General features: G+C 44.1%; 1 protein-coding gene across 1 annotated transcript in view; it reads left to right on the forward strand.

The window, feature by feature from the left end:
* Window positions 1-14,831, forward strand: part of BMP7 (bone morphogenetic protein 7) — a 150,292-nt gene extending 135,461 nt beyond the window's left edge. The window contains exons 6-7 of the mRNA XM_077253139.1: window positions 9,119-9,229; window positions 12,340-14,831. Coding sequence (XP_077109254.1) covers window positions 9,119-9,229; window positions 12,340-12,489 — 261 coding nt within the window. The 3' untranslated portion in view covers window positions 12,490-14,831. The remainder of the gene's footprint in view (window positions 1-9,118; window positions 9,230-12,339) is intronic.
* The last annotated feature ends 9,304 nt before the right edge of the window (window positions 14,832-24,135 follow it).

Below are 24,135 nucleotides of genomic sequence, written 5' to 3' on the forward strand. Positions count from 1 at the left end.
ATATACAGGTCCTTCTCAAAAAATTAGCATATAGTGTTAAATTTCATTATTTACCACAATGTAATGATTACAATTAAACTTTCATATATTATAGATTCATTATCCACCAACTGAAATTTGTCAGGTCTTTTATTGTTTTAATACTGATGATTTTGGCATACAACTCCTGATAACCCAAAAAACCTGTCTCAATAAATTAGCATATTTCACCCGTCCAATCAAATAAAAGTGTTTTTTAATAACAAACAAATAAACAATCAAAGAATAATGTTCAGTTATGCACTCAATACTTGGTCGGGAATCCTTTGGCAGAAATGACTGCTTCAATGCGGCGTGGCATGGAGGCAATCAGCCTGTGACACTGCTGAGATGTTATGGAGGCCCAGGATGCTTCAATAGCGGCCTTAAGCTCATCCAGAGTGTTGGGTCTTGCGTCTCTCAACTTTCTCTTCACAATATCCCACAGATTCTCTATGGGGTTCAGGTCAGGAGAGTTGGCAGGCCAATTGAGCACAGTAATACCATGGTCAGTAAACCATTTACCAGTGGTTTTGGCACTGTGAGCAGGTGCCAGGTCGTGCTGAAAAATGAAATCTTCATCTCCATAAAGCATTTCAGCCGATGGAAGCATGAAGTGCTCCAAAATCTCCTGATAGCTAGCTGCATTGACCCTGCCCTTGATGAAACACAGTGGACCAACACCAGCAGCTGACATGGCACCCCACACCATCACTGACTGTGGGTACTTGACACTGGACTTCAGGCATTTTGGCATTTCCTTCTCCCCAGTCTTCCTCCAGACTCTGGCACCTTGATTTCCGAATGACATGCAAAATTTGCTTTCATCAGAAAAAAGTACTTGGGACCACTTAGCAACAGTCCAGTGCTGCTTCTCTGTAGCCCATTTCCTGCACACGCCTGTGCACGGTGGCTCTGGATGTTTCCACACCAGACTCAGTCCACTGCTTCCTCAGGTTCCCCAAGGTCTGGAATCGGTCCTTCTCCACAATCTTCCTCAGGGTCCGGTCACCTCTTCTCGTTGTACAGCGTTTTCTGCCACATTGTTTCCTTCCAACAGACTTACCATTGAGGTGCCTTGATACAGCACTCTGGGAACAGCCTATTTGTTGAGAAATTTCTTTTTGGGTCTTACCCTCTTGCTTGAGGGTGTCAATGATGGCCTTCTTGACATCTGTCAGGTCGCTAGTCTTACCCATGATGGGGGTTTTGAGTAATGAACCAGGCAGGGAGTTTTTAAAAGCCTCAGGTATCTTTTGCATGTGTTTAGAGTTAATTAGTTGATTCAGAAGATTAGGGTAATAGGTCGTTTAGAGGACCTTTTCTTGATATGCTAATTTATTGAGACAGGTTTTTTGGGTAATCAGGAGTTGTATGCCAAAATCATCAGTATTAAAACAATAAAAGACCTGACAAATTTCAGTTGGTGGATAATGAATCTATAATACATGAAAGTTTAATTGTAATCATTACATTATGGTAAATAATGAAATTTAACACTATATGCTAATTTTTTGAGAAGGACCTGTATATATACACACACTGTCGTTCAAAAGTATAGAGTCATTTAGAAAATACCTTATTTTTGAAAGAGCACAGTTTTTTCAATGAAGCTAACATTAAATGATTCAGAAATACACTCTATACATTGTTAATGTGGTAAATATATATAATGTGAAATGTAAACATTTAACTGTACTGTGGTTTTAGTGTATAGTTTGAATATATATTGATATGGTAGCGTACAGCATAGGGTAAGATATTGGTTAGGATCTAGGACATAAGATAAGGACAATAGCAATAGGCTTAGTACATACTGTTAAAGGATAGTATCTGTAGTTAGCTGAAAGTATACGACAAGATACTGTTAATGTTTGGGGCTAGCATATTTGTCTGGAGGAGCTTGGAACTCCAGGAAGACAAATGTTTAGTGCGTCTAGGACCCATCGGTCGGGCACGCCTTGTTGTTGGCCGCGGGCGGCCGATGGTTTGGTTTGCCCCTTTCATATCACATCCTCCTGCTAATTGAGGAACTTTGCGCTGCGAATGGGTTCTACATCTATAGATTTTGTCCTATACGGACTGTATCCCTGACCTATAGACTGCGCTCATGAACTGTTGAGCCATTGTTATGTGGACTTAAGGGCCGTTGTTTGAAAGGAAACATGGACTCTAATGGACATTAGTTCTAACCCGAGAGGACCGAATTATCCAAGTATTGTGCAGGAGGAGGACTTGGTATGCAACCATCGACTGTTGGGCGGTTGTTATTATGTAGGCTAAGAGACTTGATCTCTTTATTCCGTGGTCAGTGAATCTCCAGTAATGGACACTCTATGCCCCTGAAGGCAAAGCATGTTTGTTTTATAGTATTATCTAAGTTAAGTGTATGGATTTCATTGATGTTTTTCAAGTCCCAAAATGGTTGAGAACCACCATGTTTAAAGAAGGGAGGAAGGTAAGAGGTGTGGACAATAACTGTCCATTCCTTCCCCTGAAGACACCAATTGTGCCATGTAGATAATGTTATGCATTATATATATTTCATGTCATGTGAAATGTAACTATGTACTGTGGTTTTAGTGTATAATGTGAATAGACTCTGATATAGTAGTGTACAGCATATGGTAACATATAGATTAGGATCTAGGACATAAGATAAAGATGGAGCGCCCCCAGATGCAGGGCCGCGGGGTACTCGGTACCGGGCCTCTCTGTCTCAGTTCTGGGGTTGTCACGGTGGCTAGACCCGGTCCGTGACCCTGCTAAGGGGCGTCCATTGAAGTTGAAGTGGTGGTGCATGGTGCAGGTCGCAGTGAATAACGAGGACACAGGGTTGCAGTCTCTTTACCTCTTTACTGAAGGCTTCAAGGTCCTCAATCCAGAGTACGGTTAACAGGGCTGTCTGAGACCGGCCGGTCCGATGGCACTTCCAGAGTTCCCTTTGCAGGTGGAAATCTGTGCCTACCTTCTAGCGCCTGTGTGTTGTAGTACTTCCCTGCTGAGCACCACGGGATAGTCCTCACAACTGTTGTGTCTATTTCTAATGTTCTTTCCCACAACTTCTATCTGTTCTGATGTTCTTCTCCGTCCCCCAGATGATATGGATAGGACGCACCCGTATGACGGGTAGGCCTGGAGTTCTTCCGGGACCCTAGTGACGCCCCTCTCCCACAGTTGCCCCCTATGTCTGCTTAGGTGATTTAGGTGAGACAGCCAACCTATAATTAACTGTCCTGCCGTTGGTTTGAAGTAATGCTTGGAGCCCAATACTTCCTCGGCGTTCCCGGCCACCGGCTACGCGCCTCAGTAGGATGTTGCCTCGATCTTACAGCACGACTCCTACTGGTGTTATCTCCTTTTTGCTTTGATCTTGTTTCTCACTCTCCACAATAAACCTCGCTTCTTGTCCTTTCTTGAGATACCGCCTCGATGTAGTGCAGGCGCGGTTCCTTAACGTTCTTTCCTGTTCGCTAGGCCTCTGTCAGGATCCCACCCCTGACAGGGACCCCCCTGAATCTTCCCCTGCAACACCCTCTGCCACAGGATGTTGCCTGGTTCTAACCCAGTCAGCTTCTGACTAACTTTCTATCTAACCCCCAGTTTTACCAGATTGTGAGGAGTGGCCTAATACATAGCACCCTTAGCTCCCCCTGGAGGCCAGACTATGAAGTGTATTGGTGTCTGTGATACCTGGTCAGGTGAACTCCTTAAGTGCCATCAGACGTACCATCACTCCCCTTAGTGGCGGAGCATCAGTACTGCAACGACCAGGACTCTGGGGCACTGCACTCCCCCCCGGTTAAATCCAGTACTCCCGGACTGGGAAGAAAACAACAATACATGTCAGCAAAAGACATACAAATTTTGGAATGCAATAAACAAGTAATAGGAAATAATAACAGTGCTTCCCTTTATGGGAGGTGAGGACTCTTAAACGTTACAAACAAACATAGTTAAATATTTTAAATAACACACTATGAATAACTTTTACTACCCAGCTGGGTATTCTACTAAGTGCAAATTCTGAAAAATAATTTAACTTTGCCTCTAAGGACGTATAAGCTGGATCCACTAAAGGCTTACTATAAAACTCCTAAAATATAAATTAACTTTTCTTCATTTCTCTCTTCTAAGTGCAATATTTTTCTTTTTATTCTCTGATTTGTCTTATGCAGGACCGCCTGTCTATCTGCCCAGGCCTACTGCCTCTTTTCTTAGCACAGGACTGCTGAGCCATCTCTCTATGGCTCCTTGGAGGACTCACCCACTAACCCCTACGGGTTCACTTCCTGTCCTCAATTTCTAGCAACATTGTCAAACATTTTCTATAACTAACTGGCTACATATAACTTGTTATGTAAAACATTATTCACTTTCTCTTAAGGCAACATTGTAAATTAAGTGCAACTGGTGAACTTCCCCTTTAAGAGGGGACCAAGTCGCTTCGAGGTAGTGCAACTGCTCAAGCTGCAAGTCCGTGTAAGGCAGGAACTCCTATACTGTTTCCAGGAACAGTGTCTTCACAAAGAGTTCTCTTTTTTGTAAAACCAGTAGAGGGCACCCTTAATAGGGTGCGAACTATTTACATCACTGTTTGTGAACCATTCACCGTTCATGATTCGGCAGTCTTTTCCAAATAGGGGGTTAAAAGGAGCAAAAAGGGAAAACAAAAGCAAAATAAAAGTGATAGGGATCCCGGGTAAACAAAGGGATCCCTTTAAGAACAACCCTGGTCAGGTACTAGCAGCAGGAAACACAGAAGACGAACAGTTAACTATTTACAGTATATGGAACTTTAGGGCTTCATTCTCATTGATCAGGGGGTGGCCTCCTCCTAGGCCTTACCTGGCAAGTGGCCCTCTGTGGTTTGGGAAAGCCCAATCCCTGACCAGGCAACAGTGGCGCCCCCTCCTGGGCTACCCGTCTCGGCCGAGAACGGGCGCGACCCACAGGCACACAGTGGGCCGGGACTGTTATGATCCCAATGGCAGAGGATCTCTGATATTCCGGCAAGATAGCAAAAATATAAATACTGCTCTAGGGAGGTGGAAACTGGGCTAACCGCATACCTGATCCTGACACAAACAACTAAAAGTAGCCGGTGAACGTGCCTACGTTGGTTCTAGACGTCTCGAGCCAGCCGGAGAACTGACTACCCCTAGAGGGAAAAAATAAGACCTCGCTTGCCTCCAGAGAAATTGAACCCCAAAGATATAGAAAGCCCCCAACAAATAATAACGGTGAGGCAAGAGGAAAACACAAACGTAGAGATGAACTAGATTCAGCAAAGTGAGGTCCAATAGTCTAGATAGCAGAAAATAGATAGTGGACTATGCGGTTAGCAAAAAACCCTACAAAACATCCACGCTGAACATTCAAGAACCCCCACACCGACTGACGGTGTGGAGGGAGAATATCAGCCCCCTAGAGCTTCCAGCGAGTCAAAAATCAAATGTAAAGCAAGCTGGACAAAAACACTGAATAATGCAAACGATCCAAATTGTACAAAACAGACTTAGCTTTTCTTGCATGAGGCAGACTGAAAGGAATCCGGAGGAGACCAAATAGGTCTGGATACAACGATGCCAGGCAAGAGACTGAGTCCAGAGGAGACTCAAATAGGAAACACCCGCTGCTTAACGACACAGCTGGAGCTCAGGCCTGCAACAAGACATACCTAACACAATACCGTTAGTGACCACCAGAGGGAGCCCAGAAACACAGTTCACAACACGGGACATCCCGGTGGTCCGCAGCGGAGGATCCTGCTACCTTTTCCGCAGTAGGTTCGACCTCCGGAGTCCCAGCAGCAACCTGGAGAGTGGCGCACCGCTGAACGCCCCGGGCCATCCAGCTGGCTTCCCTCCGCCACCGGGTATAGGTCACAGCATCTCCGGGTTCCAAGTCGCGGTCCTCATCGTACTTTCCACCGCAAGGCTCCACTTCCCTCCGATCAACGCGGACCTGCAGCGGCTCTCCAATCTCTTGGATAACTCCCCTTCCTTCCCGGGAGTTGAAGAAAACCACCACACCCCAGTGCGACGGTGGGACCTCTGTAGCACCTGTCAGGTCGACCTGGGCCGCAGGTTGGGGTCTATTCCTCCACGCTGTCATCAAGCGCCGCAGGTGTTCCGCCGCCAGCAGGATTCTCGATGGCGAGTCTGGGGCTGCTACGGGTGGTACAGCATCGTGCTGGGTTGGGTCGTCCCCAAGCGATGCTTCCGACGTCGCCATCTTTGCCTCCTCCTCGGTGTCTCTTTCCCGCGCTCTCTTTCGGGGGCGGTCCCGTCTCCATTGTCCCCACCCTCCATAGAGGATGAGAAGGCGGACCTCAGCCACTGACGGACTCGTCCTCAGGATGCAGCAATATTTAGACTGGGCGGCCATTGTCTTTCGCGCTCTCCAACTTGTCTACGCCCACTTCACGCCCCTCTTCTTCTCCTGCGCTCCTCTTAGGGCTGCAATAGCGGCGGTTTTGGTGGGAACTTCTGGCGGCAAGTGGCAATCCACAGTCCGTGCAATAAGTCACAGTCCAAGCACAATAAATCACAATTCCAAGGCACATGACCTGATTTTGGAGCGCCCCCAGACGCAGGGCCGCAGGGTACTCGGTACCGGGCCTCTCTGTCTCAGTTCTGGGGTTGTCACGGTGGCTAGACCCGGTCCGTGACCCTGCTAAGGGTGGTCCAATGAAAGTTGAAGTGGTGGTGCGTGGTGCAGGTCGCAGTGAATAACGAGGACACAGGGTTGCAGTCTCTTTACCTCTTTACTGAAGGCTTCAAGGTCCTCAATCCAGAGTACGGTTAACAGGGCTGTCTGAGACCGGCCGGTCCGATGGCACTTCCAGAGTTCCCTTTGCAGGTGGAAATCTGTGCCTACCTTCTAGCGCCTGTGTGTTGTAGTACTTCCCTGCTGAGCACCACGGGATAGTCCTCACAACTGTTGTGTCTATTTCTGATGTTCTTTCCCACAACTTCTATCTGTTCTGATGTTCTTCTCCGTCCCCCAGATGATATGGATAGGACGCACCCGTATGATGGGTAGGCCTGGAGTTCTTCCGGGACCCTAGTGACGCCCCTCTCCCACAGTTGCCCCTATGTCTGCTTAGGTGATTTAGGTGAGACAGCCAACCTATAATTAACTGTCCTGCCGTTGGTTTGAAGTAATGCTTGGAGCCCAATACTTCCTCGGCGTTCCCGGCCACCGGCTACGCGCCTCAGTAGGATGTTGCCTTGATCTTACAGCACGACTCCTACTGGTGTTATCTCCTTTTTGCTTTGATCTCGTTTCTCACTCTCCACAATAAACCTCGCTTCTTGTTCTTTCTTGAGATACCGCCGCGATGTAGTGCAGGCGCGGTTCCTTAACGTTCTTTCCTGTTCGCTAGGCCTCTGTCAGGATCCCACCCCTGACAGGGACCCCCCTGAATCTTCCCCTGCAACACCCTCTGCCACAGGATGTTGCCTGGTTCCAACCCAGTCAGCTTCTGACTAACTTTCTATCTAACCCCCAGTTTTACCAGATTGTGAGGAGTGGCCTAATAAATAGCACCCTTAGCTCCCCCTGCAGGCCAGACTATGAAGTGTATTGGTGTCTGTGATACCTGGTCAGGTGAACTCCTTAAGTGCCATCAGACGTACCATCACTCCCCTTAGTGGCGGAGCATCAGTACTGCAACGACCAGGACTCTGGGGCGCTGCAAAGACAATAGGCTTAGTACATACTGTTATAGGATAGTAACTGTAGGTAGCTGAAGGTATAGGATAAGATGCAGTTAATGTTTGGGGCTAGTCCACAGTGGGATAGGGCTAATGCTTGTGTAAAGCAGACTACTTCCTGATAGTTAATCAGATAGGGAAGTACAGTAACAAGTTCAAGTGCAATGGGCTGCTAGGGCCAGCATGTACCTATTGTTCAAGGCAGTGAGAGGAAGTACTAGAATCCCGTGAAGACATTCTGGCAATGTCGAGCTCAAGGCCCGACATAGGGGCTAAAGGGTGCATCGTGTCCTCTGGTGCACAGGGGAAGATGGACGCGGAACCGTGTGAAGGGAAGGTAACGGATCCCGGGTGCACTGGACTGGACAGGCAAGGTCTGAGGCTGACGGAGCCATTGGGGGTAGAGATAGTCCACCAGGAATGGATGGTAGGACTAAAGATATGTTGTGCTAAGGAAATAAGGAACGAGAAGTGTTGTGCACTATCTCACATGTTACAGTCTGATGAACTTGAACTGTCCAGTAAACTTCTGTTCGTTGAAACAAATTTGGTGTCTTTTGAGTCGTGCTTTGGAACTCCAGAAGATGGAGGCCTGGAGACAGCAGAGTCCTACAAGTGATTGTGCTGCACCCAACACCTGAGAGCACACTGGCACAAGATTTTCCTGTAAAGTGACATGGCATGATGGAGCAGTAGCTCAGTCATGGCTACCGCCTGTGGTCGCTTTACATATGCAAGATTTTTTTTTCACACCAATACATTTTGGCTTCTGACAGGCCTTTCTTAAGAGAAAAAACAAAGTGTGCACAACGTTCTTGTAAATGCAAGCACTTTTGCAATTTACTGCTTATTAAAATTGTAGCCGTTTTTGAGATGTTAGTTCTCTTTGTTTAGTACAGCTCGTTGCCTTAAAGACTGACTGACAGCTGCTAGACAGCATAGCAGGTGCAGTGCCTACAAGATCTTTTCTATTGAGCTAGGGAGGGCTGTTCTGAAATAGGCCAGGACCGCCGGTGCGTGCAGTTACTTCTTAATCCCGGCCAGCTTCAGTACAGTGCTTGCAAGCTAGACAGCAGTTGTGATCGGTTTCCTAGGTAACACATTATAAACGAAGAAAGTGTTAACAACTCAAGAATGTCTGCATATTTTAATAAACAGTAAATTGCAATCTTGCTTGTTGATACAAGCTCTATCTGACAATATCCATCTATGAAGAAAGGAATAACTCTAAGGCAAATAGCTTAACGCGGGAAACATTTACCATTGAGATGTACTAATTTGCCAAAGTCAGAGATCAACTTTTATTGACCAGATTTACTGGAAATTAATCAACTAAATCCATGTGATTTAGTGTAAATAATCTGTTCCGTTTCACACAGGACTGGATCATCGCTCCCGAAGGTTACGCTGCATATTACTGCGAAGGAGAGTGCGCTTTTCCTTTAAATTCCTACATGAATGCGACAAACCACGCTATTGTACAAACACTGGTAAGTTTAGCATTCTTGTATGCACACGCAATATAGGTCATGAGGTTAAAGGGTAAGGGCTAGAAATTATTTTTGCAATTGTGCTGCTTTAAAAAGTTTGCACCGTGTGGATTTCACAGACTCTTTGTCTCCCTGCACATTACTGGCTGCAGAATAAGTTAAAGGGGTTGTTCACTACTGTAAAATACCTTTTCAGTGTCCCAAATATTCCTAATAATTTTTTTTTAAAAAAAATCAGTATCCGCTGCTAAGCTCCAGAACTCACGTGATATAAAAAATGTCATGTGATTGCTGGGGGACACAGCGCTCGGAGCATAACAGGTCTGGGAGGCAAATGTACTTATTTTCATCTTACTTGGCGTATTAGGGAAATTGAAAAGAAGTTGTCCAGTCGTGAATAACCCCTTTAACTGGGACTCTACTATTCTGACACAGAGTTTGTAACACCTTTTATCTGTTTTTTTATTTGCTGATTTGTAACCACAGACCACATCGAAGTTGAGTTGAATTTTGATGTGGTCGCAAATCAGCTGAGAGGAGCTGAAAAGAAGGGAGATAAGATTTATAATCTATCATTCAAAACTGACGGATTCTCAGTTATATCAGTAGCAGTAATGTCACAACAACAGCTCACATGATCATTGCAGCGAATCAGTGACTTCAGTAGCTCTACTGATGTAGATTGTGTGAGTGAGCCGCTGAACCCAATGATTGGCTGCAGCGGTCATATGCTCTATAGCCTATCAACAAAGAGCAGAGCAGCCAGCAATGTTCTGGAAACAAAAACCTTTTTAAAAGCCAGAGACTGCAAAATTCTTAAAGAAACCCAATTGCAAAAATTATTTTTAACCCAAACTACATGCGTTTAAGTAAAAAAAAAAAGTAACTTAACATGTTTATACCCTATATTGAAGTTGTTCTTCCAGAAACAGTGCCATATCTGTCAATGGAATATGTCTGGTAATGCTGCCGAGCCTTATTGAAATGGGTGGGGCTGAGCCATTATACAATACGGCCTATAGACAGATTTAGCACTGGTTTTGATAGAAAGCACTCCTGTTTTACTAATTTTCAACAATCTTTTTAATGTAGATTTCTAGACATCTCCCTATAATTAAAGGTGTATTCGCATGTTATTAAATTGCTTAAGTTAGACAGCATTAAAATAGTCAAGTTTGCAATTGACTTGCCTTGCTTTTTCTAGCTGCTGTTATTCTCCTGCAATGAGAGACTTTATCTTACATAGTGCAAAGCTGGGTCTGCAGAGCCTGGAATCTAGTACCTGCCCAGACCAAGACTGAGAGTGTGCAGTAGCTATATTCCAGTAGAGAGGTTAACTCTTTACATACCAGCCACCTTTTTCCAGCCCATTGATTTCTACATAGCAGTTATCTGCTCACCTCACTCCCCTTGCCTCTTAGATGCTAAAGAGCTGCTGTTATAAATCTTGCAAAATCGCCTTGCCTCAGCATTGGTTTCTCCTAGACGAGTTCTCCTAATCACGGCTCCCAATGTTCAGAACTCTGTACTTGTTAAAATGCCCTATTATCTCAATATCTAAATATACTAATAACAGTGCACATTTCAGAACAAACCACTGATAGCTGAAAGTGTTACAGCAGGACTTGTGCTGAGCTTTATAGTTGTACTAATCCTACAGCTCTGCTTCTCACCAGCATTGTCACTCAAGGAGGAAAGCCCACCCTGCCAGGGACCAGGAGGTGAAAGAGACAACTTGAAAATAACCCTTTAAAGGGACACAGAAAGACTGTTCATTTCTAGCACAGGCACTCAGTGCACCCTTGGTGCTGCTATACATTTAAATGTACCTTCCTACCTACTTCTTTTTAATCTGTCTCTGCTCTTCTCCTGCGCTATAAAGCCATAGCTGTCAATCAAAGAAGAGTGGGTGGAGATATAGATAAACCAAGTAGGTGTGAAGATTCATGTAAATGTTTGGGCACACTAAGGGTCCACCTAGTTCCTGTTCTTTGTTTGAACAGTCATTCTGTGCTGACCTCTTTAAAGTGAACCTGTCAGCAGACTACATACACTGTTGGCACTGTTATACTGATTAAAATGATACCTTGGTTGATGAAATCAGTCTTGTGGTTGTTGTTTAATCTTTATTTGTAGTTTTCAGTTAATGATATGCTCGTGCTCCAGGGCGGCCCGTGGGCGGGGCTGTGGGCCAGGTCTTCATGTGGTGCTCTGTTTTCATATTCATCCTTATGGGCTTATGACAGGTCACTGATGCTCCATATATTATTGTGGGGTTACAAAATAAAAAAATAAACTTCATCAATATGGCGGCGGTGGCTCATGCACTGTAACATAATACATGGGCTATATGCATTTATACCTTATTCCTACACTATTGTGAGGTAAAAAAAAATTATCTTCATCAAAATGATAGATGCTGCTGCACAGGCGTCACCGTCGGTGCCATTTTGATTATGATAATTTATTTTTTCTACACCAAGATAGTATAGGAATAAAGCATGAATACATGTAGGCATATTATCCATTTTATCATGCTACAGGACAGGCGCTGGGGCCGTCGACATTTTGCTACATTTTTTTTTTTTTGTGACTCCACAATATTCTATACAGTATGGAAAATAGGTGTCAGGTCAGTGAGGGATCAGTGACCAGTCATAAGCCCATACAGATGAGTATCTAAGCAGAGCACCACAGAAAGACCCTGCCCACAGCCCCGCCCACGGGCCGCCCCGGAGCACGAGAATATCATTAACTGGAAACTACAAATAAAGATTAAACGACAATCACAAGACGGATTTCAACCAAGGCATTATTTTAATCAGTATAACAGCGCCAACCTGACACTGTCTGTAGGTTACTGTGCACAATCCTGCTGACAGGATCCCTTTAAGGCAACTCTCAGACTAGCAGCGGTTTGCTGATAATTTTCTTTCTGACTCTCCTACGCTTGCATTTTTACACTGCAGTCAGTCTGATCCCCCTGACTTTAGGGGGAATATGTGGAATAGATAAACATATATACATATAGTAATATACATTCTGTCTGGGTATTATCTTTAGGGGTGAAGTGCTTCATAACCAGCATTTGCTTTTCCATCTCCACACAGGTTCATTTTATAAACCCGGACACAGTTCCCAAGCCATGCTGCGCTCCCACCCAGCTCACTGCCATATCTGTTCTCTATTTTGACGACAGCTCTAATGTGATACTTAAAAAATACAGGAACATGGTGGTCAGGACCTGCGGATGTCATTAATAGTGAGGAAGATCCGCAGCCATATTCGATCCAACCAGCGAAAAACAAGCTCCTGCACTCACCTGTCTCATCCAACCACTGAGGTCCTGTCCACTCGTGTTTCGTCTCATTCTGGACATAGCTTCTCGTCACAGCCGAGGATTGAGAACCAGCTTCAGTTCTGCCCCATGAGCAATACACAATCATTATGTGTCCTGTACTTTTTTCTGGGACAGACAGGGAGATAAAACATTCTGCAGTCATACATCCACTTCACATTCGGCCTTGTGTTTGGAGTTCACAGTATTCTTGGATTTAGACGATTTTCCAATCTTATTTCTAGCTGTCAACACAAAACGAAGATTGATATTTGAAGACATTTGACTTTGGCCTGTTGCGTCAGATTGATGTCACCAGCTGTCCATACATGAGACCTTCCTCAAAATGAGGTGCTAGATAGCAACAAAGACAATACTAATGCGGTTGTCTGCTGCTGGTGTCAGAGCCGCAGAATCATGTCCTTGTACAGAATGGAAATAAATCAGTCTCCTTTACATCTTGAGGTACTAAAACCAATCCCATTGTCACATTTTTGGATGGATTTACCGACAAAGGGAAGGTTCATTAACTGGAGACCCTCACACGTCTCTAGGGCACTGAGTTATGTGATCAGGCTTTCTCTTAATTTCCATAAGAGACAGGTTGACATAGCTCGGAGATCAGGAACAATGTATATGGTGTTCCTTGAGCTGAGAACCTGAATGTGAAGTCTAGAAGTAAAGAGTCATTGACATCAGAAATGCAAATGTTTAGGTCATGGGGAATCTCAATGTTTAGATCAGGATGAGCGATTGGTACTTGAAAAAATGGTCAATGGTGCATCTTTACTTTCCCCCACTGTAGGATGGTGGATTTCCCAATAAAGCAGTGGTACTATAATTGAGATAAAGGTAGACCCATTGGAGACATATATCATCAAGTTTTGTATCCTTTTTAGTCGGAGGCTTTACTCAAAGATACCGAAAACTTGAAAGTGAATGAAGGTTCGGGGGATCTGTCATTGGCATTGTAAGAACCACAGTGTCTGACTGCTAGAATAAAGAGGCTATAGATGATCCTTCGAAGATGATGTAGGTTTGCGGCCATTTAGAGATGCCAAGTTATGCCAACTGGTTTCCTATGAATTACAATGGGTAACTCGTTGACATGAATCATGACCATGGTATCTGGTGGTAAGGACATCCTGCTAATCCAACATGCAAGTGTCTTGATGGATTAACAAGATGGTGCTTACTAGTCTAGTATTGTCTCGTTGGAAGACCTTCCGCAGGTTGATGATATTTTCAGTGTCAATGTTTTAGACCTAAGTGGACAGATGTTTGGAACTAGGTATTTTGCGCTCCCTAAATAATGTACCACTGCAGCATAATGTACAGAGCTCCATTTGCCACTTATATGGAGTTGAGATCTCTCTGAAGTTGGTCCTACCATCTGGCAGTACTTCATTGGTTAATCCAGATGCAAGAACATTGAGAAAGTGTTTCCTCACTCTGGCTGCTACTGACATGAGTTATGGGTAACTTAGAGGTTCGCCCTGACCTGCACATGTCCCATGGGCGTAGATTACCCACCTCTCCAACATGGAGCCACCTAATAATGATTGATGATGGGGTAAGGTGACTCTGAAAATAACGTCTGCTTTGTGACCTTCTAAATTTCCACCAGATGCTTCACTAAAGAATTTTAAATGTGACCGCTGAGCCTTCACCTCTCTCAGACCCCAGCGCAAATCAAGTTGTGTTTGGTCTGGTTTGTCCCCAATGGAATATATGTGACGTATACAGTCATGACTAGATTACATTACAAAGAGTAAAATTCCTCCACTACCCGTAATTCATCCCTCTGAAAGTAATCAGATGTGAAGAATTATTCAGTGGGTTGTACTAGAACATTCGGTCACGTAACCATCTGATGAACAGACCACAATGTGACAAGGGTGTGCAGTTAAGGATTTAATACACAGACACTTCAGGGAAAGGATAATGGCTCTTACATTTGGGGTAAGGCGCAATGACATTGAGACTTGGGGCACAGGACACTGACATGGAGTACAGGACACTGACATGGGGTGCAGGATAATGATGTTTGGGGTACAGGTTACTGACAACCTGAAACTTGGAGTACTGGTTAATGACACTGACACTTGGGTTACAGAACAATGACACTGACACTTGGGATACAGAACAATAACACTGACACTTGGGGTACAGAACAATGACACTGACACTTGGGATACAGGACAATGACACTGACTCTTGGGATACAGGACAATGACACTGACACTTGGGGTACAGGACAATGACACTGACACTTGGGATACAGGATAATGACACTGACACTTGGGGTACAGAACAATGACACTGACACTTGGGATACAGAACAATGACACTGACTCTTGGGATACAGGACAATGACACTGACACTTGGGATACAGGACAATGACACTGACACTTGGGATACAGGACAATGACACTGACTCTTGGGATACAGAATAATAACACTTGGGGTACAGGACAATAACACTGACACTTGGGGTACAGGACAATGACACTGACACTTGGGATACAGGACAATGACACTGACTCTTGGGATACAGAATAATAACACTTGGGGTACAGGACAATAACACTGACACTTGGGGTACAGGACAATGACACTGACTCTTGGGATACAGTATAATGACACTGGCACAGGACAATGACATGGGATACAGAATAATAACACTTGGGGTACAGGACAATAACACTGACACTTGGGGTACATGATAAAGATACACTGAAACTTGGGGTACCGGTTAATGATACTGACATTTGGAGAACTGGACAATGACACTTGGGGTATAGGACAATATCACGTTTTCTGCTGGGGCATAGGCAGCATATCACACATACATTGAGCTTGTGGCACCCTGGCTGCTTATTGGGCATCACTACCCCAGGTAGGAAGTCATTTCAGACTGGAATTCCTACGTGGATAACTCAGGCTGTACATCAGCTTCTTACAGGGTAGCACAGTTCAAGATTGTCTTTGAAAAGAAAACCAGTAACTCCAGTCTGACACCTCCCCCCACCAGTTCTCTGACCTTTCTCAGTGCTGGGAACCCACATCACTGGAACTAATACAAAGTGACACAGGCAACTTACATGGACCACTGAATCCCACTCATGACTGGAAATAGCATGTTAACCCCTTCATGGGGGCACTCGGGTCACACTATAGAGGTAATATGACTATCACCTCTTGGAAGCATGACTGTCTCTGATCACCGGTTACAGAATGGTTGCACTTTGGCCTAAGAGAAACTTATAGCTGAGAGATATTATGAGATACAGTTAACAAATTGTGCTAAAGCCGTGTACTTCTGACCAGTCACATTGCTGGGGGTCCAGGGGCTGGGAATACCACAATGGTCTGGTCCAGCTTTGTGGAAAAAGGGCTGGGCATTTGATCGCTGCCTCTTCTGTAAATTACATGATGATGGATAAACCCTTCAATTGACCTCTGATCATGGTGGGAGACCATCGGTAATGCCAGCTGAATGCCAAGAACTGGTATTCTCATTGCAAGATCTGTTTAATCTAGACCAGCTTGTTCTGTGACTGATTTTCACATCTCTTACTGACCATGTTCTGTAGACTGGTTGTCCTCATCGAGAGATCCACTCTCGTGGTAGACCATTGGGATGTAGCTTTTCATAAATGATAAACCCCCTCTTCTGGTATTATTCATATTGCCTAGTAAGCATTAAGGGAGGCTGTTAGGGTGACTACTGTCCAGGTAGTTGTTTTGAACTAGTCATATCAAGTTCATCCTCCTGTACAGTGCACTGCCTTACCTTTCTACACATCATTTTTTAAGTTAATCCAGCTTGAGGAGATTGTGTATGGAGAAGGATATTCCACCCACATCCCCCCTTGAAGACATGAGAATGGCTGTAATGTGTATTATCACATGCATTATTGGTGTTGGTTTTGTATTTTGCCTGACAGTATGGAGAGTTAGGGTTAATGTTTGGGACTCGCCCAGAGTGTGAGGGGCTAAGGTGAAGGGACAGAAGCAGTTTCCTGTCAGGGCATTAGATAGGGCCCAGCATGCCACAGAAGCAGATTGAAGGTCTGACTAATCAGCAAAGCTGTATGATGTGGGTGTCCCAAATGTGAGTGGAGACTGAATTAGAGGATAGCACAATGCTGAGAAGAGGAAGAGAGAGAAAAGTGGAGGAAGGACAGCGTGATTGACTAGAGACGGGGCCTAGGACAGGACGGCTAGCAGTATAGCCCTGAGTTTATAACTCAGAGAGGTAACGGGCTAGGATGTAACAGGGAACGTGAGACAAAGAGTGCCATGGGCGCAAGTTCCAAGGCGTCAGAAGTAGAGAAGTTAAATAGTGAACTAGTTCCTTTAAGGAGGAGGATGCGGAACCACAGGTTGAGCTAGGACTCACTAACTGGACTGTAGTAGTGTGCTGGGTGGTGGTGAAGACAGGTGAGCCAATGGAAAAAGAGTTCAAGTGAGTTCAGAGGAAGGAACTGAGACTGTGTGTAAAATGCTTCGTATTGTGAAGGAAGCTGTGCACTCGCTATGTTTTGCACATAATTCCCATCAAGTTATTGTTCAGTAAAAAAGTTTATTTTTTAGTGGTGGTCTCCCTCATTGAACTGGACAGTCGAAGTCACCGGCATGCAGCCTGCACGGGCGTAGCGCCCCACAGTACAAGTCCACACACCCAGCCAGGTCCCCTATCTTCATGTAACGTGTCGGGCATAATAGACCAGTATCTTGCCCATGAATATCGCCCTGCTCCATGTTACAAGAAGCGCTGCAGTTTCAGGACACAAAGAATCAGTGTACAAAGTTTTAGGCTTCAGATTGAGAAGGCTGACTTGCAGTTTTAGAGTGGAGTTCCCCTTTAAAAATCATGGAATGATAAAAAGATCCCACAGAGGTCACGTGAAGCGACCTCATGTAGCTGTTGGGGAGGACTTGTACCTTCAGTCCCTGCTTGCTGCTGATTTGTGATGTGTTTACAGCCAGACGCAGTGTAGGAAAGTTCATGATTGTTCCTGAATTACAGATGTCAACAGCTGTTTGAAGGAAGAAAAAGGAGGCGAGGGGGCAAATTAGTTCTGTTTACTGCAAGAATACTTCTGAGATAGAGTCATGGTAATAAAATCAGAGGCTGCAGGGGTGGGGGGAGATTCTGATAGGTCCCCCACATGAGGATTTATAGATCCTGCTCCACCTGGATGGGATAGACTGAACCTCCAACCTCTCTTCTATGCAGAGATCTAGAGAGGTTTCCTTAAAGTGGCCATAAACCAAAGAAAATGAACTGAAGATACCAGACATGAAGTAATATACACAGTAAATAGTGATCAAAGAGAGGATGTCATTTGTGATTGGTCAAGTTGTATATAAGATGATGCAGGGAATGACCTAACGACATACATGGTGCTCGTACATATCGCTTTACATTACGGATTTTTCCTAAGAGTAATAAAGGAATGAGGTCTTATCGAAGGAAGTGCTGAACATCCTCTTGTTGATCACTACTGCAGTGTTTCCCTGCTCCTGTTCCTACATTCTTGAACATTGAGGCAGTATTATAGCAGTTCTATTGTACATAGGAGCAGTATTATAGTAGTTCTATTCTTGTACATAGAGGCAGTATTATAGTATTTCTATTCTTGTACATATGGGGCAGTATTATAGTAGTTATAATCTTGTATATAGACAGTATTATAGTAGTTATATTCTTGTACATAGGGAGCAGTATTATAGTAGTACTATTCTTGTACATATGGGGCAGCATTATAGTAGTTATATTCTTGCACATAGGGAGCAGTATTATAGTAGTTATATTCTTGTACATATGGGGCAGTATTATAGTGGTTATATTCTTGTACATAGGAGCAGTATTATAGTAGTTATATACTTGTACATAGGGAGCAGTATTATAGTAGTTATATTCTTGTACATAGGGGGCAGTATTATAGTAGTTATATTCTTGTACATAGGGCAGTATTATAGTAGTTATTTTCTTATACATAGGGGGCAGTATTATAGTAGTAATATTCTCGTACATAGGGAGCAGTATTATAATTATAATAATAATAATTTTATTTCTATAGCGCCAACATATTCCGCAGCACTTTACATTTTAGAGGGGACTTGTACAGACAATAAACATTAAGCATAACAATAAACATTTAGATAAACAGCTTGGGAGTAATGGTGGAACCACACACGGATTTGGCAATGTCAGGCAAAGGTAGGTTAGTAGAGGGAGGAAACACAAGGATTTCAGTTTTTGATAGGTTCAGTTTCAGATAGAGGGAGGACATGATGTTGGAGACAGCGGTAAGACAATCACTGGTGTTTTCTAAAAAGGCAGGCGTGATGTCAGGAGAGGAGGTGTATAATTGGGTGTCATCAGCATAGAGATGGTACTGGAAAACAAATCTGATTGTTTGTGTGGTGCGCCCCATCAGGGCAAGGGGGTTACTCGGTGCCTGGTCCGGTGTTCACAGGGGATGTCACGGTGGCTGTGACCCGGTCCGTGGCCCTGGGCGCCCATGTAAAAGGGGAAAGGTCTTTAAAGGGATAAGGTTTATGTTAGTGACACCACCTGTGGTATTCGGTCAGTGGGGACCGACGCTGCTTTAACCCCTTTACCCCCAAGGGTGGTTTGCACGTTAATGACCGGGCCAATTTTTACAATTCTGACCACTGTCCCTTTATGAGGTTATAACTCTGGAACGCTTCAACGGATCCTGATGATTCTGACAGTTTTCTCGTGACATATAGTACTTCATACTAGTGGTAAAATTTATTTGTTATTACCTGCGTTTATTTGTGACAAAAACGGAAATTTGGCGAAAATTTTGAAAATTTCGCAATTTTCCAACTTTGAATTTTTATGCCCTTAAATCACAGAGATATATCACACAACATTAACATTTCCCACATGTCTACTTTACATCAGCACAATTTTGGAACCAACATTTTTTTTTAGGGAGTTATAAGGGTTAAAAGTTGACCAGCAATTTCTCATTTTTACAACACCATTTTTTTTTTTAGGGACTACATCATATTTGAAGTCACTATGAGGCCGGCGTCACACTAGCGAGTTTTACGGACGTATGAGCGCAGAAAATACGTCCAGAAAATACGCATTGCGCACGGCCCAATGATTCTCTATGGCCCAGCTCCTATCTGCCGTATATTACACATCCGTAATATACGGTATGTTACGGGCGTAGAAAATTGCAGCATGCTGCGTTTGTCAGCGTATTGCGCAAAAAATCCGCCAATTAAAGTCTATGAGGGCGAGAAAAGTACGGATTACACACGGACCATGCGTGTGACTTGCAAGAAATTCGCATCGGTGTTCTAGAGAAAAGCCGGCAATTCAGTGCAGTGTACAGTAAAATCACACTGACAGAATAGAATAGGTAGAATAAATGTGTACACATAGAATAGGTATCTACTATATAATTGTCTAAGGGTCACTTCCGTCTTTCTGTCTGTCTGTCGCGGATATTCATTGGTCGCAGCCTCTGTATGTCATGGAAGCAAAGTCGCTGATTGGTCGTGGCAAAACGCCCATGACCATTGGCACGACCAATCAGCGACGCGCACAGTCCGGAAGAAAATGGCCACTCCTTACTCCCCGCACTCACTGCCCGGCGCCCGCATACACCCCTCCGGTCACCGCTCACACAGGGTTAATGCCGGCGGTAACGGACCGCGTTATGCCGCGGGTAACGCACTCCGTTACCGCTGCTATTAACCCTGTGTGACCAAGTTTTTTACTATTGACGCAGCCTATGCAGCGTCAATAGTAAAAACATCTAATGTTAAAAATAATAAAAATAAAATAAAAAATGATTATATACTCACCTACGCCGCCTTTCCCGCTCCTCGCGATGCAAGCGGCACGTTCAGGTGGCAAGGATGGTCTGGCAGAAGGACCTGCCATGACGTCACGGTCATGTGACCGCGACATCATCACAAGTCCTGTGCGCCTGCGCGGAAAGGACCTGCCGTGACGTCACGGTCATGTGACCGCTACACGGTCATGTGACCGCGACGTCATCACAGTTCCTGCGCGACAAGGACCTGCCGTGACGTCACGGTCATGTGACCGCGACACGGTCACGTGACTGCGACGTCATCACACCCTGGGACCGGAAGCTGCCGCCTGCACCCCACACAGGCAACAGAGCTACAACGCGCCTGCAGAAGGTGAGTATATGTTTATTTTTTATTTTTTTAACCTGTGTCATACGTGGCTGGGCAATATACTACGTAGCTGGGCAATATACTACGTCGCTGGGCAATATACGACGTAACTACTGGGCAATATACTACATGGGCTGTGTAATATACTACGTGGCTCTGTGCTGTATACTACATCACTGGGCAATATACAATGTAACTGGGCAATATACTACATGGCTGGGCAATATACTACGTCACTGGGCAATATACTACGTGGCTCTGTGCTGTATACTACGTAACTGGGCAATATACTACATGGACATGCATATTCTAGAATGCCCGATGCGTTAGAATCGGGCCACCATCTAGTATATACATATATATATATATATATATATATATATATATATATATATATATGTCAGTGAGACACATATATATATATATATTTATATTTAATTCAGAAAATAGAAGAGAAGATAGCAAAAAAACGGTAATTCAATTGCCGGCTTTTGCTATCTCCTTCACAAACCCGACAGGGTATGAAACATGGTTTACATACAGTAAACCATCTCATATCCCTTCTTTTATTACATATTCCTCTTTACTAATGTACCAAGTGTCTCTGTGTAAAATTTGTGGTCTCTAGCAATTAAAGGGTTAAATCCCGGAAAAAATTGGCGTGGGCTCCCGCGCAATTTTCTCCGCCAGAGTGGGAAAGCCAGTGACCGAGGGCAGATATTAATAGCCTAGAGAGGGACCATGGTTATAGGACCACCCCTGGCTAAAAACATCTGCCCCCAGCCACCCCAGAAGAGGCACATCTGGAAGATGCGCCTATTCTGGCACTTGGCCACTCTCTTCTCACTCCCATGTAGAGGTGGGATATAGGGTAATGAAGGGTTAATATCACCTTGCTATTGTAAGGTGACATTAAGCCAGCTTAATAATGGAGAGGCGTCAATTATGACACCTATCCTTTATTAATCCAATAGTACAAAATGGTTAATAAAACACACACATTATTAAAAAGTATTTTAATGAAATAAAGACACGTGGTGTTTTAATATTTTATTATACTCTTAATCCACCTGAAGACCCTTGTCACCTGAAATAAAGTTAAACAAAACAAACAACAATATTCTATACCTTCTGTCGTTCAGTCTTGTCCCACGCTGTAAATCCATCTGAAGGGGTTAAATCATTTTACACCGAGGAGCACTGCTAATGCAGCTGTGCTCCTGCCTGTAAAACTTGGTGAATGAATGGAGTGCAGGGGAATGTACTGTAGTTACCTCAAGTCGCGGTGATGCGCCCCCTGCTGGATGAACTCATATGAACTCGAGCCTGGGAACTTTTCAGAATAATAAAAAAAAATGAACACTTAATTTTTTTTCACAAAAAATTTATTCAGCTCCAATTTGTTTTATTTTACCAAGGGTAACAGGAGAAATTGTATGCCAAAAATTGTTGTGCAATTTATCCTGAGTACGCTGATACCCCATATGTAGGGGTAAACCACTGTTTGGGTGCACAGCAGAGCTCGGAAGTGAAGGAGCGCCATTTGACTTTTCAATACAAAATTGACTGGAATTGAGATAGGACGCCATGTCGCGTTCGGAGAGCCCTTGATGTGCCTAAACATTGAAACCCCCCACAAGTGACACCATTTTGGAAAGTAGACCCCCTAAGGAACTTATCTAGATGTGTGGTAAGCACTTTAACCCACCAAGTGCTTCACAGAAGTTTACAATGCAGAGCCGTAAAAATAAAAAATCATATTATTTCACAAAAATGATATTTTTGCCCCAAATTTTTTATTTTCCCAAGTGTAACAGAAGAAATTGGACCCCAAAGGTTGTTGAGCAATTTGTCTTGAGTACGCTGATACCCCATATGTGGAAGTAAACTACTGTTTGGGCGCACGGCAGAGCTCGGAAGGGAAGGAGCGCCATTTGAGTTTTCAATGCAAAATTGACTGGAATTGAGATAGGATGCCATGTCGCGTTTGAGGAGCCCCTGATGTGCCTAAACATTGAAACCCCCCACAAGTGACACCATTTTGGAAAGTAGACCCCTTAAGGAATTTATCTAGATGTGTAGTAAGCACTTTCACCCACCAAGTGCTTCACAGAAGGTTATAACACAGAGCCGTGAAAATAAAAATTATTTTTTTTCCACAAAAATTATTTTTTAGCCCCCAGTTTTGTATTTTCCCAAGGGTAACAGGAGAAATTGGACCCCAAAAGTTGTTGTCCAATTTGTCCTGAGTACGCTGATACCCCATATGTGAGGGGGAACCACCGTTTGGGCGCATGGCAGAGCTCGGAAGGGAAGGAGCGCTGTCAAATGCAGACTTAGATGGATTGGTCTGCAGGTGTCATGTTGCATTTGAATAGCCCATGATGTACCTAAACAGTAGAAACCCCACACAAGTGACCCCATATTGGAAACTAGACCCCCCAGGGAACTTATTTAGATGTGTTGTGAGAACTTTGAACCCCCAAGTGTTTCACTACAGTTAATAACGCAGAGCCATGAAAATAAAAAATCTTTTTTTCTACAAAAATTGTTTTTTAGCCCCCAGTTTTGTATCTTCCCAAGGGTAACAGGAGAAATTGGACCCCAAAAGTTGTTGTCCAATGTGTCCTGAGTACGCTGATGCCCCATATGTTGGGGTAAACCCCTGTTTGGGCTCACGGGACAGCTCGGAAGGGAAGGAGCACTGTTTTACTTTTTCAACACAGAATTGGCTGGAATTGAGATCGGACGCCATGTCGCGTTTGGAGAGCCCCTGATGTGCTAAACAGTGGAAACCCCCCAATTCTAACTGAAACCCTAATCCAAACACACCCCTAACCCTAATCCCAACGGTAACCCTAACCACACCCCTAACCCTGACACACCCGTAACCCTAATCCCAACCCTAATCCCAACCGTAAATGTAATCCAAACCCTAACTTTAGCCCCAACCCTAACTTTAGCCCCAACCCTAAATGTAACCCTAACCCTAACTTTAGCCCCAACCCTATCCCTAACGTTAGCCCCAACCCTAACTTTAGCCCCAACCCTAACTTTAGCCCCAACCCTAACTGTAACCCTAACCCTATCCCCAACCATAACCCTAGCCCCAACCCTAACTTTAGCCCCAACCCTAACCCTAACCCTAATGGGAAAATGGAAATAAATACATTTTTAAAATGTTATTATTTTTCCCTAACTAAGGGGGGTTTGATTTACTTTTATAGCGGGTTTTTTAGCGGATTTTTATGATTGGCAGCTGTCACACACTAAAAGACGCTTTTTATTGCAAAAAATAGTTTGTGTGTCTCCACATTTTGAGAGCTATAATTTTTCCATATTTTGGTCCACAGAGGCATGTAA

This window comes from Ranitomeya variabilis, chromosome 4 (assembly GCF_051348905.1).
Source record: "Ranitomeya variabilis isolate aRanVar5 chromosome 4, aRanVar5.hap1, whole genome shotgun sequence".
Taxonomy (NCBI): Eukaryota; Metazoa; Chordata; class Amphibia; order Anura; family Dendrobatidae; genus Ranitomeya; species Ranitomeya variabilis.